We start from the raw sequence: 20,724 nt of genomic DNA on the forward strand, positions 1-20,724 counted from the left end.
TATCGTCTGACCTGTTAAACATTCTCAGCGTTTTCTTTTCTGATATAATCTGTTTTAGCAGGGAAAAGAGGAAATACATTGTTAACAGCTTACTGCGAATTCATTAAATACATTGATTACTCTGTTGGGACATCCATCTGATTAAAAACTAGGTAAAGAGTGAAGATTCATTTTACGTGAACCAAGATTATAGTAGTTTGAGCTGTATATAGTGGAAATGGAATTCTAAGTATTTGTTTACTGCGGGAATGATAGTTCAGTGAAACATCCTCCCTTTTCTATCTGTAAATGATCAGATACTGCTCCTCCCTCTCCTTCGTATACTGGAAACAATTAATCAGGTGAATTTAGCTGTTCTGCTTATGGAGATGCATTTTCTTTTTTCCTGTCCATGAAAATAACAATTAATAAAATATACTACCTCAATCAAGAGATGTACATCTCTTGCACTCACACAATCTATGCAGTGTAGTAAATAGGTAATTAGATGCACACATAAGGAGTGAACATTTAATAAGTGGCTCCCTTCCGGTTCCTGTATAATCGTAGTTACTCTTTGCATGCCGTGAACGGTTAAAAAGTTCCTAGTGTCTCATACTCGACAAATAATGCAAATACATTCTTCTCCATTTGCCACACATGGATTCAAAGGTCAATGAGAGACAGTACATCACATTTTTTTTTCTCTTTTGGATCGTTGCAAAGTGTAAATGACATGGACAACGTCGCTTTTCGCACGAATGAAGTTAGTTGAACTGGGCTAATTGGCCGTCCTCTCCGTTGGATTTCACTGAGGTGAATCATTAACCAAGTAGGTGCTCCTCTTGCACCCCAGTGCAGGGCTCTGTCTGCAGCCGGGAGCCGGTCCCCTTTGCCTTGGAGCCAGCACCTTGCCCTCTCACCTGCTGCCACCGCATGTCCCCGGCTGGGTGCAGCCACGCGTGCGCAGTGAGCGCGGAGGGCTGGGCTCCGGAGCACGAGCCGCATTTAGGGGGCGCGCGCTGGTCGGGACCGCTCAGATTGAAACCTTCACAGAACAGGCAAGTGGCTAACTGGTACCAAGCAACCATGGCAGACACACACAGTCTTTACCTGCAAGCGATTGAAGAGTCTACCACACAGTTCTTGGAAATTTGGCATCACTATGACAATGCTGGTAACTACTTTTATTTTGCAATAAATTCATTCCTCCATACTGTAGTTGTGCAAAGTGAATTTCGATTTATTATTGAGAATCATTGCATGTGTTTGTCTTAAACAAACTATATACACTGAACAATAAATGCTGAAAATATCCAGGTTAATTTTATTCGCGTGTTATCAAAGCGTTAGCAAAATGCGAGTTTTGTATTAAAAATGAAACCTGGTTATATTAAGTGGTATATGCGCGATTCCTTTAACCTAATTTCGTAAATTGAAATATGGTTTAATTTTAGTTTAAGTATATGAGTGTACTTTATTTTAGGTCGTGGTTATATTGAAGGAAGAGAACTGCAAAATTTCATTCGAGAACTTCAGCAAGCTCGGAAAGACACTGGCTTAGTAAGTGTTGAACTTTAGGGAAATGCATTATACAGAATATTAAAAAAACATTAGATTATCGAGATGTACATGTGCAGACACACAATGCAAAAAGCTGACTTCATAAGGAAGTAAAACCGTCAACTTTAGGTTGGCATGGTTATGACTGCCGGTTTTCTGGTAAATGCACTGTGTTCGGATTTTGCTTTGTGCCAAAGCTTGGGCGGGCAGTACTTTCCAGATGGCAGTACACCACGAAAACTGCAAATATTTCTCTAAAATGCAACGATGAAGTTATTTTCAACATTTACTTTCAAGTGGGGAGATTTTCCTGCTACCCTGCCTTAATATTTTGATTGATGTGGAGCCCAGAAGTCATCAGCCTAACTATCTCACAGAGAACACATCTGCATTCTGGAATATCAACAAAACTATTATAACTGAGCACGAAAAGCAGAGAAGTCTAGTTAGCGACAAAAATCAGTGACTAATCCTCTCTCTCTCTCTCTCTGGCTCCACCTCAGGTGATGACTAGATAGTGTCAGCGCTGCTGAAATTCATAAATCAGATAAAGCGACTCTAGTGTTTGGATTAACACCCATTGTCAACAGTTACGGAGCAAAGATAGTTCCGCAGATTTTATTCGTCGGACGATGTTTGTCGAGGCAGTACAGCCAGTAATCAAAAAATTGCAAATATTGGAAATAACTAAATAAATATTAACACATTTATGGTGTTTGTTAACAGTAAATTAAGCAAATATACATTCGAATTACCGTTAACATAACCCAGATATGACACCAACAATAACCATTACAGCGACATAAAATTGGACATGTTGGTGTGCTCCTGTCTCCTTGACAACAGACTCGTTGTAAAAGCGGTTCGTAATAAGAGGAAGTCAGTCATTAACACCAACAGCGTCTGGTCGCAACTCCCCGTCTTTATAATTATGTACTATTGTTTATTATTTGATTAATGTCTCTCTGATTTTGAACAGCATCCATCCACTTCACACACACTCTGCGAATGAACAGCATTTTTTTTTGTGACTTTTCTTTCCTGTTGATTTGGATTTTCTTCCTTCCAAATGGATTGTCACCACAGCATTTTTTTCTGCTAGAGTAGGTCTCAACACGCACCTGGACGCCACAGCACAACAGCGGCTGCGAAATGGACAAGTTAATGACAGATCAGAGCTTTCGATTTGATCAAACGGAACATTGTACCCACGGCACATGTGTGATATAGCAATGTCAATAATGTAACGGCAACTCCTTATTTGAAAATAAAACTGTTGTAAAGCATACATATTGTCACCTTCCCTTAATCCGAACAATTGGGAAGCACTTCAGGTCGTGTTAAGAACTTCAGTACGGCTCTGTAATAAATGCAAGGCTTGAAGAGCGCGAATAATGAAGTTAAATAGTGATTTGTATTGTCTGTAGTACAGTCGGCGGCGCTATATATTCTTTTGGCGATTATGAATACAGCGTTTCATTGGAACTTTTCAAATCTTCTTTGGCATCTAACTGAAGAGGGTAAAAAAAAGTCTATTTTATGCCATCCGCATTTTATCCAAATGCGTACTTCTCATCTCCGCAGATCAGGTTGTGTTTTCCAGGTCAGTGTCTGTTCGTGCAATTACTAACATGCCCAACATGATCAATCCGTAGGAATTAGCTGACGGAATGAAAGCTTTGGTGGAGAAGTACGACCAGAGTGCTGATGGAAAAATAGAGCTGGCAGATGTAAGAATTTCCAATTTGCTTTAACTCGATCATATTTATGCAGAAACTTTTCTCATTAATTCACGTGGCGTAAGATGGATTCTTATTGGTTGCTTCAGTCAGCTTCTAGTTCGTTCCCCGAAGTTAATGACAACGGTTCAGTATTGATATTACTGTGGAAAACATTGTGATAAGATATTTAATTTTGGAAAGTTAGGAGTTTTAAAATCATCGATGGGATTCGGCGTGAACTTGTATAGAACTGTTTGTGTTTAAAATGGGCATTGTGCAAATTTGCATCATATATCCCTGCATTCCAGTATCAAACAAACTTCCAAATTTGACATTTTTATTCCTATTTAAGCTCATGCTTAACGTGCATAGTAACGGACATACATAAATAAGTTTATCGTTAATTGAAATGTAGGTGGAATTAAACCCTTGACCTAGCTTAGTAAGGAAATTAGCTTTTGCCTACACATTTATTAATGTTAATATTGGGACCATAGCTGTCCCATCAGCAGAAACAATTAAGCAGAAGTGATGCTTTTCCAATGAAGAATGGGGAACAATTTAAGTCTGACTCACCTCAGGAAATAAAATCTGGTGGTTGGAAACAGATTAATATTGGCAGATGTCTTTTGAAAATGGGGATTGGTATATTGGCATGGGAGGCATAAAGAAAAGAATAAAAAGAATTGAAACTGGCAGAAATAATAAGGGAGGAAATAATTATTTGCATGTAAAGTCCTTTCTTCTCTTAGATTGGTACTTGAATTGGTACCTGCATTCAAACTGCCTAATATTATAATTGTAATTATAGTTTCGATCCCAATTCTCAATTAAAGAATTTTACGCTAAATCAAAAATCCAGCTAGATTTGCCTAAAATATTAAGAACTGTTGTAACTGAAATATTTAATTCTGTAACAGTTTTAATTATGAGCGATTATCAAAAGTAAATATATTTATATTGTTCACACTATTTGATCAACTGCTTGACATTAAGTGTAATAAGTTTTCAAATGCTACCTATGAGCAAGATCAGTATTTACATATGAAGAATAAACAGAGGTCTCCTGTTTCTTGGGCTGTTGTTCTAAATGAGATTCAGTTTAGAGAGTTAGAATTAAATACCCATATGCATGCAATTATTTCATAAACTATCCTCATGCTGCAATAACCAGCACAAATTTAACAATTTTCAGTCAGAACTCCAAAATGCTATTAGGTTGTTGCAACAATGCATATCTTTGAGTTTTGTGGATGAGATATGTTGTCAGGACAACACAGAGCTCTACAGTACACATAGCTTCTAACTGACTCGCTGCATTATTGTGTATGAATCATAAAGATATGTAAAAAGCATATATGTTACATCAGCTATTTAGGGGGTACAAAGCTAGAAGTGCCGGATTTAAAACTGATAATTTTAGTTAAATAACATACCATAGATTAAATAACACAGATTAAATAATAATTTACACATAGGGATAATTGAACATGATTTTGTACAAATAACTCTATGAATACGAAAATATTCAAAGCATGAATTTAATGTCACTCTTCTGAGTACCAAATCAAGGTGGCTGAATGTTGTATTAAGCTGATTAGTTATCATTCAGCAAAGGCAAGAAGAAGGCATGTGGGAGAAACCACACTATAGAATATTACGTTCTTTGGTTTCTGGTATTTAGTTTCCATTTTTAATCATTTTATTTTAATTAATGGAATTAATTGTAAAACCAAATTGTAATCAAATATTTTATCTGTCTAGCTTGTTCAGATCCTACCAACAGAAGAAAACTTCTTCTTGTTCTTTCGGCAACAATTAAAGTCAAGCACAGAGTTCATAGAGGTATAATTGCCATTTTCCAGTAATTTAAAGAATTTTCCTTCAAAGCAGTGACTTTTCCTATCTCATACATGTCACAGTTAAGTGAAAGATCCAAGTTGATTACGTTTTCTAAAAATCTCTACATTTTATGCTGTATTATTTTGTATTACATATTACAAAAACATTTCAATATGTACGGTGAAGTGCCCATTCCACCCCTATTAGAATGCTTTGAAATGAAGAAAAAACTTTTTCACATCTTGGAATGAGTTGAAATGAATTAGAATATTGCTGTTACTGATGCAAGAATATAGTGCATATTTTGAAATTTTGATTTATAAAATGAATCGATATGAACATCAATCCCTTTTTATGGAGGTATGAAAATTTGTTGGCTGGCAATTTTATTCTTGTGCATTACATGTATCTAATGTACAGAAATTCCTATATTTTCTTAATATGTGGATTTAGTAAATAGGAGTAGGGAAATTATTAATATGGATAAACTATTCTCATAGAGTTTGGATAGCATATTGGTAGAATGTCAAATGCTAGGTGATAAAAAATGATTTTCTTTGTATGTGGTAGTGGTCACAATATCTTTATGCTCAATAGAGAATCTTACGGAAAATGCAGGAACAACACGTTATAGTGTTGAGTGATTTAACTGGGTAGAAATACAACATAATTTCAAGATAGTGTCAACAACATAGCATAAAGAACATCAAAAATCTGCACAATATGCTACCAATGCATGTTGTTACTAAAATATCTGATACAATACAGTAGTTATACAAATGTGCAGTTATCCATTTGGCTATAGTAGCAAGTAGATTAATTTGAAATGGGATACTAAATATACAGATAATGGGACAACTTCCAAAAATTTATGAGGAGGATTCACCTTTAGGAATCATCTCCAGGAATCAGCTTGGTCAACCTTCATTATACTCCTTCCATGGCAAGTATTTATTTCCATAGGTAAGGAGACCAAAAGAGCACACAATACACCAAAGCCTAACCCCTTTGCACTAAAGGCCAACATAACATCTGCCTTCTTAATTGTTTGCTGTAGTTGTGAGTTAACATTCAGTAACTCATGGATAAAGTTACACTTTGAAGTTCAACACTTCTCAGCAATACACTATTGAAGAAATACACTTTTATTCTGCCATGGATGACCCTACTTTATTCCACATTGTATTCCATGCTGCAATTTTCTGTTCTCTCACCTAACTTCCCCAAATCCTTTGCAACCTCCTTACATCATCCTCAAAACTCCCATACCCACTCAATTTTGTGTCATCTGCAGTTTTGTAAATAATTAGTTCAGTCCTTGCACTCAGATAATTTATATAAATTGTGAATAATCGGGGCCCAATCAGCATTTTGTCTGGTTGCGTAGTCTCTAAGGTTCCTCCAGGCTTCCACCTACTCCAAAAATAAACCTGGAAGGTGTATTGGGCCCAAGCACTAATCATTGTAGTACTCCATTAGTAACAGCCTGTCAACCTGAAATAGACCCATTTATTCCTACTGTCTGTTTTCTAACCACCAATTAGCTCTCAATCCATTTCAGTATATTCCCTGCAATCCCTTGAGCATTAAGTCTGTGTACTAACATGTGTCAAACATAATCGGAAGCGTTCTGAAATCGAAATGGACTGCATTCACCATTATTCCCCTTGGCAGGAGATGTTGCTCATGCTGGTTTGTAATACTGTCTGATGCCTGGTTGATGTGAGTGTCGCACTGAGATGACTAGTGTTCCTTACTCAGGTGACAGGACATGGACTGCTCGGCACCAGCGCAGGAGCAGTCCTTCTCCCTACCTGCCAGGTCAAGAATCCATTCCTCAGAGAAAATAAGGAATCAGATGTCTGGCACACCATCACTTGTCTGTTGTCACTTCACCCTTCTGTGTGATGTTTTCCCCAGTACTGACATTAAGGGGGTGAATGACTAAGTTACAAGTGGGTGGCACAGCAGTTAGTATGGTGAATATTGGGAAAAGTTGTTGATGTGTTCCAAGGGAGACAGGAGGTAGCATAGAAACTATGGAAGGTTAGTGGTGCAAGAAGATGGAATAACAAGAGTGAGGTTGAGGAAGATAGCCATATATAACAGAAGGTTTGTCAGAACATAAGCATTGGTGGGAGGTGGGGTCAGTGGCATAGATAAGAGAGAGGTAGCAGAAAGCATAGAAGGTTACTGACCTTCATCCAAGAAGCAGGATGCCTGCTTCTCCTTTTCTGCCATTTCAAGAGAGCTTAACACAGATAACTCCTGAAATGTGCAGTGAACATTGAAGGATAGTGCTGCAGAGAAGGATGCTGGTCTAATGGAGGACTCCCACTGAAAAATGAACTCCTCCATAAAGGCACATGATAAGATGAGCTCAAATAGGTCTTGATTTTTCCCACAGGTGCTCAATTGACAATTAATCCAGTCAGTTTTATAAGATAAAGTGAGGAAACTTATTCAGTCTTGTGATGAGAATCGCTTCACCAACTCGATGTGACTCCAGCTTGGTCAAAAATTGTAGATTCAACCCAATGTATGTGTATTCTGTGATATTTCCTTATTTGATGTTATAAAATTTCCTGAAACTCCTTGTAATGGACCCAGAAAAGCTGAGAAATGCTCCAATCACTCACCAATAAAGCATAATGTTCTTTCAGAAATGGAGTTTGAAATATAGATTGTTGTGGTGTGTAATCATTTCATTGCTGTTTTGACAGATTTTGTGAGTGAATCACCCTGCATAAAACAAACTATGTATCTAAAGCACTTTCTTTTTCAGACATGGCGAAGATATGATGAAGATCATAGTGGCTTCATAGAAGCAGATGAGCTGAAGGTAAAGATCTCTTGTACATAAGAGATTATTTTTAATACTCTCAAAGGTTGAAGTTAGTGATGATTTTCTACTTACATCAGAACATACAAAAAAAACCAGAAGTAGACCATTTGGCCCATAACTGGATTAGTGGTGCTGGAAGAGCACAGCAGTTCAGGCAGCATCCAATGAGCAGTGAAATCGACGTTTCGGGCAAAAGCCCTTCATCAGGAATAAAGGCAGTGAGCCTGAAGCGTGGAGAGAGGGTGGGGGTGGGGAGAGAGTAGCATAGAGTACAATGGGTGAGTGGGGGAGGGGATGAAGGTGATAGGTCAAGGAGGAGAGGATGGAGTGGATAGGTGGAAAAGGAGATAGGCAAGTCGGACAAGTCCGGACCAGTCAAGGAGACAGTGCTGTCTCCTTACTTTTATGTTCCATTCCCCTCATAATAAAAGATAGCATCACATTACCTTTCTTAATCACTTGCTGTAGCTGTAGATTAATTTTTAGTTCAATAGACATCTGAATGCTTTTGGACCTCAGAATTCTGCAGTTGTTCACTGTTAAATTAATACTCAATTTATTCTTCCTGCCAAAGTGCACAACTTCACACATTATACTCCACTTGTGAGATTTTTGCACACTCACTCAACCTGAATGTATTTTTCTGCAACTTCCCATAGTTTTTACAAAATTTTCTGACCTATCTTTGTTCATCTGCAAATTTAGTTACCATTCCTTCATTCCCTTTGCTAAACTCATTGATGTAAATTGTAAAAACTGATGGTCCAGCTAATCAAAAGAAAACTACAGTTATGCAAACTCTGTTTTCTGTCAGCCAATCTATCTTCGATCCATGCTAATATGTTATCCCTTGACCATGAGCTTCTGTTTTGTACAATAACCTCTTAACAGAAATATTGAAACATTGAATATGGAATTGGAGTAGGGCATTTGGTCATTTGAGCCTCCTTTGCTATTCAGCATAATCACGACTGATCAATCAAACCCCTTGTTTTCACTTTTACCTTAGGCCCTGTATATATCTCCTCCTTGAAAACATTCAATGTTTTAGTCTCGACTGTTTTCTGTGGAAAAGAATTCTACAGTCTCACCACTCTCTGGGTGAAGAAATTTCTTCTCATTTCAGTCATAAATAGCCTCCCCCACCTCATCAACAGCATCCTTCCTGCATTTAGCCCATCTAGTCCTGTTAGATTTTTATAGATTTCTGAGATCCCTGCCCCATTCTACTAAAAGCTAATGAAAATAGTTGAACCAATCCAGTCTCTCTTGATATGTTAATCCTGCATCCCATTAATAAATGTGGTAAAACTTGGAGCATGCTCTCTCAGATAAGGAGACCAAAACTGCTTACAGTTCTCCAGATGTGGTCTCGCAAAGACCCCGTATATTTGCAGCAAGTCATCCCTGCTCCTATACTTCGATCCTCGCTGTGAAGGCTAATATATCATTTGATGTCTTTGCTGCCTGTTGCACCGACATGCTTACTTTTAGCGATTAGTGTACAAGGACATTCCAGTCTCATTGAACCTTTCCCTATCCCAATCTATTGCCATTCAGATAATAATCCTTGTTCCTGTTTTTGCTACTAAAATGCATAACCTCACATTTGTCCACATTATACTTCATCTGCCACTCAATCAACTTGTTCAAATCAGACTGAAGTATCTCTGTATCTTCCTCAAGGCTTACCCTCCTAGCCAGCATTGTGTTGTCTGTAGACTTGGAGATATTACATTTTGTTGCCTTATCTAAATCATTAATAAATATTGTGAATTGCTGGGGTCCAAACACAGATCACAGGTCTCTGGCTGCCACTCAAAGACCTGCTTATTCCTACTCTTTGTTTCCTCTTTGCTTGCTAGTTCTCTATCCATGTGAGTATACTACCACCAATCCCGTGTACTGGGAATTTGCATACAAATTTCTTATGTGTGACCTTATCGAATGCCTTCTGAAAGTCCAAGTAAATGACATCCATTGACTCCTCCTGATCAATTCTATGAGTTACATCTTCAAAATTCCAATAGATCTGTCCAATCATATTACTGCTTTTCCAGTGCTCTGCTATTAAATCTTTTTAATAGTGGCACAGTGGTTAGCACTGCTGCCTCACAGCGCCAGAGACCCGGGTTCAATTCCCGCCTCAGGCGACTGACTGTGTGGAGTTTGCACGTTCTCCCCGTGTCTGCGTGGGTTTCCTCCGGCTGCTCTGGTTTCCTCCCACACTCGAAAGATGTGCAGGCCAGGTGAATTGGCCATGCTAAATTGCCCGTAGTGTTAGGTAAGGGGTAGATGTAGATGTAGGGGTATGGGTGGGTTACGCTTCGGCGGGGCGGTGTGGACTTGTTGGGCCGAAGGGCCTGTTTCCACACTGTAAGTAATCTAATCTAATCTAATCTAATCTATAATGGCCTTATACATTTCCCCTACTATAGATGTCAGGCAAACCAATTTATAGTTTCCTGTTTCCTGTTTTCTCCCTACCTCCCTTTTTTATGTGGCTTCTTGTCAAATGCCTTCTGGAAATCCAAGTTCAGTACATTGATCGGGTTCCCCTCTATGCTCAGTGTATCTTAGTTCTTCAAGTGCTGATTCCTCCTGATTACTTTGGGTTTTTCCAAGTGCTCAGCTACAATCTCTTTCACAATTGATTCGATTATCTTCCCCACCTCATGTCGAATCAAATAGCCTATAGTTTTCCCCTACCTCTTTGTTTAATAGAGGTTTTATTGCTTAGGGAAAAAAAAACAAGATAATGGAAAATGAGGATAATAGAATCAAAGAAAAAGCATTAGATGGTACTAACAGCCAAAATAGTAAGGAACCAAACATTTTATACGGGCATATAAAAAATAAAAGGAGGAATAGAGCACTGCATGACCAAAATGGGGTTTGTAGAGAAGTAGAGAGGATAAATGAGGTACTAACTGAGATATTTGCATCTGTCTTTACAAAGAGGATGAAAAAGGAGATTGTTGAGACATTGGATGGGCTAAAAATTGTTAAAGAACTGTATGACTCGGTAATTGGTAAGTAATGAGTAGCTGGATTAAAAGTAAAAATATTATTGAATTAGGTGCATTCAAGAATCATGAAGGAAGGAGGCATGGAAATTCCTGTCCTTCCTACATATAGAGCGTGGTGTCAGAGGGCTGGAGAGATGCAAATGTGATGTTTGTGGGGGGGGGGAACAGAAGGATAAAGCCAGCAAATACCAGCAGTCAATTTAACTTTAGTGGTGGGAAATCTTTCAGAACCAATAATCTGGGACTCAATTGGCAACCACTTTTCACAAGAATTGAGAAAAGTTAGCACAGATATTGAAGAGAAAATATTGTCTAACTAATTTAAATGAGTTTCTCAATGAAGTAACAGAAATGGTTGTTGAGGATAGTGATGTTGATATCCATCTCTTCCAAAAGGAGGATGATAAGCTACCACTTGATAGGCTTGTCAGCAAAGTTTAAACCCATGCCAATAAAGTAAGAAAGGCAGTATAGATACAATGACAGCTGAGTGACAAGAACTAGAGCAGTGGTAAATGGTAGATCTTTGCACTGGAGAAAGGATCTAACTTGGTTTGGAGTCAATATAAGGACCACTGCTTTTTCTGATCAATACTAATGAGTTAGAATTGTATGTGCAGGTGATACAGAACTTGGAAGTATTATGAACTGTAATAAAGATGCCTGGAAATGGTGTGGGGTTCTATACCCTCCATCTCCCCACTCCTCCATTATGGAGCCTGAAGGTTCTGTATAGTTATCAGTGGCATGCAACAACTTGAATATGGTTCCACTTAATATGGTAGACCTTTATTAGAGAATCAAGCAATTGCACATATTCACAGTGACACTGATTGCTTAGAAGTTCCATGAATCAGGTCTTAGTGGTCAATCGATCAACTAATCTAGTCTGATCTCTGAGCATCTGCCAAACTGCTCCACCCAAACTGCAGCAACAAGTCCTTTCTTCCAGTGTTTTCCCTTTATATCCTTTCTATTATTGTGATTGTGCCATGTAAGGTAACTAGGAGAAAGTGAGGACAGCAGATGCTGGAGATCAGAGTCGAAGAGTGTGGTGCTGGAAAAGCACAGCAGGTCAGGCAGCATGCAAGGAGCAGGAAATTCGATGTTTCGAGCATAAGCTCTTCATCAAGAATGTGGGGGATGGAGGTGCTTCCAAAGTGGCTGAGAGATAAATGGGAGTGGGGCTGTGGGGTAGGTAGCTGGGAATCCAATAGGTAGATGAAGGTGGGGGTGAAAGTGATAGGTCAGAGAGGAAGGTGGAGTGAATTGGTGGAAAGGGAAATGGACAGGTAAGACAGAAAGGAGGGTAGAGCGGATGGGTGGGAAAAAATATGGACAGGTAGGACAGTTCAAGAGGGCGGTGCTAAGTTGGAAAGTTGGATCTGGGATAAGATGGGGGAGGGGAAATGAGAAAACTGGTGCCTCATCTTCCACCTTAGGATCCTCCAACCACAAAGGATCAATGTGGATTTCACCAGTTTCCTCACTTCCCTTCCCCCTACCTTATCCAACCTTCCAACTCAGCACTACCCTCTTGAACTGTCCTACCTATCCATATGTTTTCCCACCCATCCGCTCTACCCTCCTCTCCAACCTATCAGCATTACCCTCACCTTCATCTCCCTATCGCATTCCCAGCTACCCTTCCCCCAGCCCGACCCACCACCTCCCATTTATCTCTCAGCCCCCTTGGGCCACCCACGCATTCCTGATGAAGAGCTTATGCTTGAAACATTGCCTCTCATACTCCTCGGATGCTGCCTTGACCGGCTGTGCTTTTTCAGCACCACACCCTTCAACCATGCAACGTAACACATAATTTTGTTCCATTTAATTGGGTTACAATTGCATCACTGGAGTGAATGAACATATTTGTGGAACACTGGTCCACACGTAACCAACACAGCTCCAACATAGTTTTTATTTTAAAGAGTCTGGCAAAAGCGTCCATCCTGACATTATTTTCCCATCCTGCCTTCCTGCTCTCATACCAACGTTGCATTTCATCTGTCAGCACACCAACTTCTTCAATGTCCGCTTCACCACCATGTGATAAATACAAGCACATGGAACTCACCCAACCATTTCACATTTATTAATTAGGAAGAAATAAAAGTTCAATTACATAATTCTAAGGGGTTTTTAAAAAAGGGAGTAAATAATGTATTGGCTTATATATGAGCATGTGCAAGTGTCTGTGTCTGCATTGGCTTAATGGGAGTGTGAGATGTAGTGCATAAAGCAGCTGAAATTTAATGTAAAGGTTGAGACGTGTAAAGTGATACATTTTGGCAGGAAAAGTGAGGAAGAATTTAACTCCATAGAGGTGTTGCAGAGAAGAATTGCAAAATTATTTCCAGAATGAGAGATACTGCAGCTACATTAATAGAAAAGTAAAACAAGGCTATATTGGCCCCAGAGATTGGCCCCGACCACACTTTTACTCCGTCACTGAAACTGTTCATTTCACCTCCATAATGTAACTTCACCTCTGTCTCAGTGCAACTGCTGCCAAACCTCTCATTTATCTCTTTGTTACCTCTAGACTTGTTTATTTCAGCTCACTCCTGGTTGATCTCTCACATTCTACACTCCATAAACTTGAGGGCATCCATTCTGCTTGAAGTTTAAATTGCAGCAAGGCCTTTTCACTGTTATCCTGGGGTACCTGACCTGCAATAAGCTCCCAGTCAACCAATGTCTTAATTTTAAAATACACATCCTTAATTCCAGTGCTGGCATTGCCTCACTTGACGTTGTCTGTAAAATCTCCTTTAGTATAACCCTTCCACAATATTGGTGTTGACCTAAATCTAGCTTCTTTAATTTTAAATAGTTTCACCATTATTGGCTGTACTTTCAGTTACTAAGTTCCTTAACTTCCTTAACCTGTCCACATCTCAACCGAACATTTCTCCTTTAACCTACTCCTCTGACCAGCTTTTCACCAACTGATCTAAGAGCTCCTTCTGTATTTTGGTGTCATATTCCACATTGTAATATTTGTGTGAAGCACTTTGTTTTATTATATTGATGAAATTATATAAATATAAGTTATTTCCATTGTTGTTAAGGAGCTGGAACTATGGAGCTTTTCATTTAAAAGAAACACATATTTTTGTCAGTCATCTCTATCAATTCATGGCAACTAATAGAGAACTGGCAGCTGCTGTGATCATCAGCCACTGAATCTAACGCATATATAAGAGCCTTAGTGCATTTTTATGTCCATAATGAAGGCATAATTAATTAATATTAACAACGAAATCCATACTGATATGCTTCGACATATGACACACTTGTCCAGCTCTTAAAAACTGTCATATAATTATTTAAATTGATAATCTGACACTGACATATAAAGATATCACATTTTTTTTAAAAAATAATGCTGTCGTCTGACAATTTCTGGGGCTCAATTTCCATTAAATTCAAAAATATCTTCAGAAGCAATGAAAAGAGAGCTTCATTCCCCAAACGTTCCAATCATGATAAATACACATTTTACTTATTGCTCATCTAAATTACTCAAAAAGTATGAAATGTTATCATGAAAATGCTTACAATGATTAATTATTTCAAAAGATAATCAGAAATGAAGGAAGCGGTGGTGTTGGTGAGGATACAGAAAAGGTTCAATTACGTGGAGAGATTGAAGGAGCTTGAATTGTTCTCCTCAAGGAAGAAAAGATTGAGAGGAGAATTGATAGAAGTGTTCAAAATCATGAGGCAATTTAGGTAGAATACACAGGCAGAGACGGTTCCCATTGGTGGAATGATTGAGAACCAAGGGATACTGATTTATGTAATTTGCAAAAGAACAGATTGTGACAAGAGGACAAGATTTTTTTCTGTGTAGTATGTAGTTAGCATCATGAAATTGCTACCCGGGAGAGTGATAGTGGCAGATTCAATAGCGGTTTTGAAAAGAAATTGGATAATTATCTAAAGAAAACAGATTTGCAGAGTTACAGGAAAGCAACTGAGGAGTGAGAATAAGTGGAATTGTCTTCACAGAGAGCCAGTATGGACCTGGCATGTAAACAGCTTCATTGTGTGTTGTAGGCATCCTATGATTCATTGAAAATTATATAACCAAGAAAGCTCAAAGGAAATAAGGAACCTGTTTATTAACCACAGGCATACAGATAGATACAATACCTGTGGTGTACTCATTAACAAAGAATGCCTGCTGAACCCTAGCAGATACTCTTTATAATGTTATCACTATTTTAATAAGTTTAAGCATATTAAAGGTATTGTTTTAGATAGTAGAGCGAGGATGTCAGATTATTAATAAATCTTGTGGATACAGACACTTTTAGGCTTATTTGCTTAGCTACTTTAGAATCACTAACTTAAGTTATTTATTATAAATAGTTGAATTCTAATTATAATAGCATATAATTTGTGTCTTATAACTTCAGATTATGTTTTATTCTGAGGACAGCCTATCTAATTCAAATTACACATGATCAATATTAACAAGTTGAATTGAAGATTCACCATCTCTACTTTAAAGGGATGAGACCCTCTCCATAATATTATCACGGAACTCTTCTACTGACAGACTATCAGATAATAATCATTAAATTAGATCTGTCTCTCCTATACTTGAAAATTCAAAATTGTTGAACATGGATTTGGTACTGCTATTTTCTCATGCAAAGAAATTGAGTGTTTACTGGAGGCATAGGCCAAGAATAACTTGAGAAGTGGTAAAATATTGTTAATGTGTGAGACATGTGACTTTGCAATTAATTGTGTAAGACATTGCCAGACACTTGTTAGCCTATAGAATGTTTTACAAGAGTTAGCGTTGAAACAGAGACAGCTTTAATATTTAAGAATAGGTAAGGGTCAATATGGGATAATGGACCATAACACAATAATATGCAAAGGCAGAGGTAGACCATTCACTCTACTGAGTCTGCATTGCCATTCAATGAGTTCATGGCCGATCTGATAATCCTCAACTCCACTTTCCTGCTTTCTCACCATGACCCTTGATTCCTTTTCTGATTAAAATGCATCTATTCAGCCTTGAGTACATTTAATTATACAGGATACATAACCCTCTTCAGCAAAGAATTGCATAAACTACCCTCAGAGAGAATGAGTGATTCCTCATCATTGTTTTAAATGATAACCATTTATTTTGAAATTATGGCCTGTGGTTCAAGACTCTCCCACAATGAGAAACAACCTCTCCACATCTACCTTGTCAAGCCTCCTAATAACCTTATGCTTCAATAAAATATTTTCACTCTTCCAACCCCAATAAGTACAGGCCCGAGCTACTCAACCTCTTCTTATAAGAAAATATCACAAACTCCACCTGGTGAAACTTTTCTGGACTGCTTCCAATGCCAGAATATCTTCATTATTATTATTCATAGTTTTCCAGGATAATTAATCGTGTAAGACATTTTCTGATGTAGCCTAAGTAGTGCCTTGTATAGTTTTAGTAAGATCTCCTTACAAGTCGTTCTGCTATAATGTGTGTTTCATCAGCTTGAATTGGCTATAACGTGATTGACAAATTGTGGACATTGTTTGGATAATGTGAACTTTCTGCTGAAAGCGTATGGTGATTTTCTATTGCAATCTTCTAAGGTGCAATTTTCTATAGCAGTTTCCCATAGTGAGATTTTCTATAGCACGAGATTGCAGAAGTACACAACTGTCACATTATGGCAGAACAACCTGCATTCCTGTTAACATAAAAGCCAACATTCTATTTGTCTTACCTATTATTTGCTGAGTTTGGCTGCTGGCTTTTTGTGATTAATGAACAAGGATCCCTAAATCCCTCCTGATGCAGTTTTTTTCCTGTTCAACCCTTCTATTCTTCCTGACAAAGGGTATGATTTCATATTTTCCCACATCATATTCTAACTGCCAAATTCTTTTCCATGCAACCTGTTTCTATCTCCCTTTAAACTGTTTGCATCATTCTTACCATTTGTATTCCACCTATTTTTGTGTTATCTTCTAACTTGGTAAAAGTACATTTGCTTCTATCATCCATTTAAATAATTGTGGCCTGAGAAGTGACCCTGTGGCATCCTGAAAATATCGCCTTTATTCAAACACTTTGTCTTCTATTAGTTAGCTGATCCTCTATCTATTCTCGTATATATCCCATTCAAAATTCCTATTGAATGCCTTTGAGAAATCAATCTATATTACGTCTGTTGGGTTCCCTTTATCTATCTTGCTTGTTACCTCCTCAAAGGAATGCAATAAATTGTTGGACATAATTTCTCCATCATGAAGCTATCCTGACTCTGATTTTATTCTGTATTTGCCAAGTGCTCTGTTATAACCTTTCTGAGGAACTCTCAGTAGAGTCATAGAGATGTACAGCATGGAAACTGATGCTTTGGTCCAACCTGTCCATGCCGACCAGATATGCCAACCCAATCTAGTCCCACCTGCCAGCGCCCGGCCCATATCCCTCCAAACCCTTCCTATGCATATACCCATCCAAGTGCCTCTTAAATGTTGCAATTGTACCAGCTTCCACCACATCCTCTGGCAGCTCATTCTGTACATGTACCACCCTCTGCGTGAAAAAGTTGTCCCTTATGTCTCTTTTATATCATTCCCCTCTCACCCTAAACCTATGCCCTCTAGTTCTGGACTCCCCGACCCCAGGGAAAAGACTCTACCTATTTATCCTATCCATGCCCCTCATAATTTTGTAAACCTCTATAAGGTCACCCCTCAGCCTCCGACGCTCCTGGGAAAACAGCCCAAGCCTGTTCAGCCTCTCCCCATTGCTCAAATTCTCCAACCCTGGCAACATCCTTGTAAATCTTTTCTGAACCCTTTCAAGTTTCAAAACATCTTTCCGATAGGAAGGAGACCAGAATTGCATGCAATATTCCAATAGTGGCCTAACCAATGTCCTGTACAGCTGCAACATGACGCCCCAACTCAATAGTCTGACCAATAAAAGAAAGCATACCAAATGCCTTCTTCACTATCCTATTTACCTGTGACTCCACTTTCAAGGACTTATGAACCTGCACTCCAAGGTTTCTTTGTTCAGCAACACTCCCTAAGACCTTACCATTAAGTGTATAAGTCCTGCTAAGATTTGCTTTCCCAAAATGCAGCACCTCGCATTTATCTGAATTAAACTCCATTTGCCACTTCTCAGCCCATTTGCCCATCCGATCAAGATCCTGCTGTAATCTGAGGTAACCTTCTTTGCTGTCTACTACACCTCCAATTTTGGTGTCATATGCAAACTTACTAACTGTACCTCTTATGCTCGCATCCAAATCATTTATGTAAATGACAAAAAGTAGAGGGCCCAGCACCGATCCTTGTGGCACTCCACTGGTCACAGGCCTCCAGTCTGAAAAACAACCCTCCACCACCACCCTCTGTCTTCTACCTTTGGCTAGTTCTCCCTGTATTCTGTGAGATCTAACCATGCTAACCACTCTCCCATGGGGAATCTTGTTGAACGCCTTACTGGTCCACATAGATCACATCTACCACTCTGCCCTCATCAATCCTCTTTGTTACTTCTTCAAAAATCTCAATCAAGTTTGTGAGACATGATTTCCCATGTACAAAGCCATGTTGACTATCTCTAATGACAGACATTAAACTAATTGGTCTTTTGTTGCAAGTTATTTATCTCCCTTTTTGAATAAGGGTGTTATATTGGCAGCTTTCCATGGACTTGGAACTTTCCCAAATCCAATGATTCTTGGATTCTTACTATCAGTGCATCTACTACCTGTGTAGCTACTTCCTTTTAAATATTAGAATATAATCAATCAGGTTCAGTGACTTTTCAGTCTTTAGCTCCAATAGTTTCCCTAGTATTTTTTTTTCTAGTGATAGCTGCTTGGTTTATTCCACTGTTTACCACACCCCCTCCAAATCCAACCCTACCGCTTGGGTCACTGATTATTTTTGGAATGCTATTATTGTCCTCCACCATGAAGATTGATGCAAAGTATTTATTCGACTCATTTGCTATTTCCGGGATCCCATTACTATTTCTTCAGCCTCATTGTTTAAAAGACTTATGTTCACTTTGACCACGCTTTTCTTTTTTAGATATTTAAGGAATCTCTTGCTTTTCAACTTGACACTACTGCTAATTTAAACCTCATAATTTTTTAAAACTCTCTTTGTAGCCTTTCAAAACTTTCCAAATCCTCTGATTTTTCACTATCCTTTGCCACTTTAAATGTTTTACTTAAATTTAAAACCGCCCTTAACTTGCTTTGTTGAGCAGTGTTGGGCTATTTTTAGATTAGATTACTTACAGCGTGGAAACAGGCCCTTCGGCCCAACAAGTCCACACCGCCCCGCCGAAGCGTAACCCAACCATACCCCTACATCTACATCTACATCTACATCTACCCCTTACCTAACACTACGGGCAATTTAGCATGGCCAATTCACCTGACCTGCACATCTTTGGACTGTGGGAGGAAACCGGAGCACCAGGAGGAAACCCACGCAGACACAGGGAGAATGTGCAAACTCCACACAGTCAGTCGCCTGAGGCGGGAATTGAACCCGGGTCTCCGGCGCTGCGAGGCAGCAGTGCTAACCACTGTGCCACCGTGCCGCCCACTAAGGGCTATTCCCTTCCTTTCTTTCTTTCTCACTGGGATATGTTTTTGTTGTGAGTCATGAACCATTTCTTTGTTTTGAGTCACGAACCATATCATTGTTGTGAATTATGAGCCATTTTCTTAAATACCTGCCATTGTTTCTTCAATCTTCCTTTCTGTCAAACCCCCTTCCCTAGGTCACTTTAGCCAATTCTCTCTTTACCTTGTAACTACCCTTTTTTATATTTAGCACACTTGATTCTGACCCAAGTTTCTCACTCTCAAACTGAATTCAAAATTCTATTATGTTATGATCACTGTTCTCTAGGGGATCTCTTATTCTGAGACTAATTATTGAACTGCACATTTGCACATTACTCAGTTCAAAACTGCCTGACCTTTGGTTGGATCCACAGTGTGTTGTTTTCGGAAACTCTCTTGAATACCTTTGCCAAGTTGATTTTCTAAATTGGTTGAAGTTTTCCATGACTAGTGTGCTGTCTTTACTGAGAGCACATTGAATCATGACTCCGGCTGACGATGCATAAATGCCAATGTGGGCTGCTTGGAACAGCCAGTCTGTTTTGATGTTGCAGTTCTTGGACAACATAACAAAAACTGGAGACCTCAAGGGGTATGGGGAAAAGGTGGGTCTGTGAAGTTAGACCAAGACTTGCTATAATCTCACTAAGTGGTCAAATAGGTTTGAGAAACTAACTGGCAACTACTGATAATATAGTCCTATAGCCTACTAACCAGTCTATAGTCCTCTTAATGTTATCATATTTCCTATTTTTGTAATGTTTACAAAAGAATATTTTGTCCTTGTGTCCATTTATCAGAAATGTACATATTTATATGATACTTTATACCATTGTAAGCAGTATTTATCTTTTTAAGGGAGTTCATCAGCATATCAAGAGTGGCTTTTAGTTATATTCTACATTACCACACTCAAGGTCCACTTGGGATTTGTCAGTTTTACTTTCATGACTTTTTGTTCTGCGAATCAGAGTTAAATAATCCACTTGGATTTACATTTACATTCGCCTCCAACATTTTAACAATAATATAGAAGACTTGCCCTCCAGAAGCTTCTCCACCCCCAGCTGAGCTGTTCCAGTATAGCTACCACACTGGCATCTACCTGA

The 20,724-nt window shown here is 38.7% G+C and overlaps 1 protein-coding gene across 2 annotated transcripts in view; it reads left to right on the top strand.

Annotated features, from left to right (window-relative positions):
• The first annotated feature begins 1,009 nt into the window (after positions 1–1,009).
• Positions 1,010–20,724, top strand: part of calb1 (calbindin 1) — a 79,236-nt gene continuing 59,521 nt past the window's right edge. Inside the window, exons 1-5 of one of the 2 annotated variants that reach the window (XM_072570284.1) lie at positions 1,010–1,156; positions 1,466–1,542; positions 3,198–3,272; positions 5,028–5,108; positions 7,891–7,947. In XM_072570284.1, the coding sequence (XP_072426385.1) occupies positions 1,069–1,156; positions 1,466–1,542; positions 3,198–3,272; positions 5,028–5,108; positions 7,891–7,947 (378 nt within the window). In that variant the 5' untranslated portion in view covers positions 1,010–1,068. The remainder of the gene's footprint in view (positions 1,157–1,465; positions 1,543–3,197; positions 3,273–5,027; positions 5,109–7,890; positions 7,948–20,724) is intronic. The other variant, XM_072570283.1, reaches the window with a different exon arrangement.

Source organism: Chiloscyllium punctatum, chromosome 5, assembly GCF_047496795.1.
Source record: "Chiloscyllium punctatum isolate Juve2018m chromosome 5, sChiPun1.3, whole genome shotgun sequence".
In the NCBI taxonomy this organism is placed as follows: domain Eukaryota; kingdom Metazoa; phylum Chordata; class Chondrichthyes; order Orectolobiformes; family Hemiscylliidae; genus Chiloscyllium; species Chiloscyllium punctatum.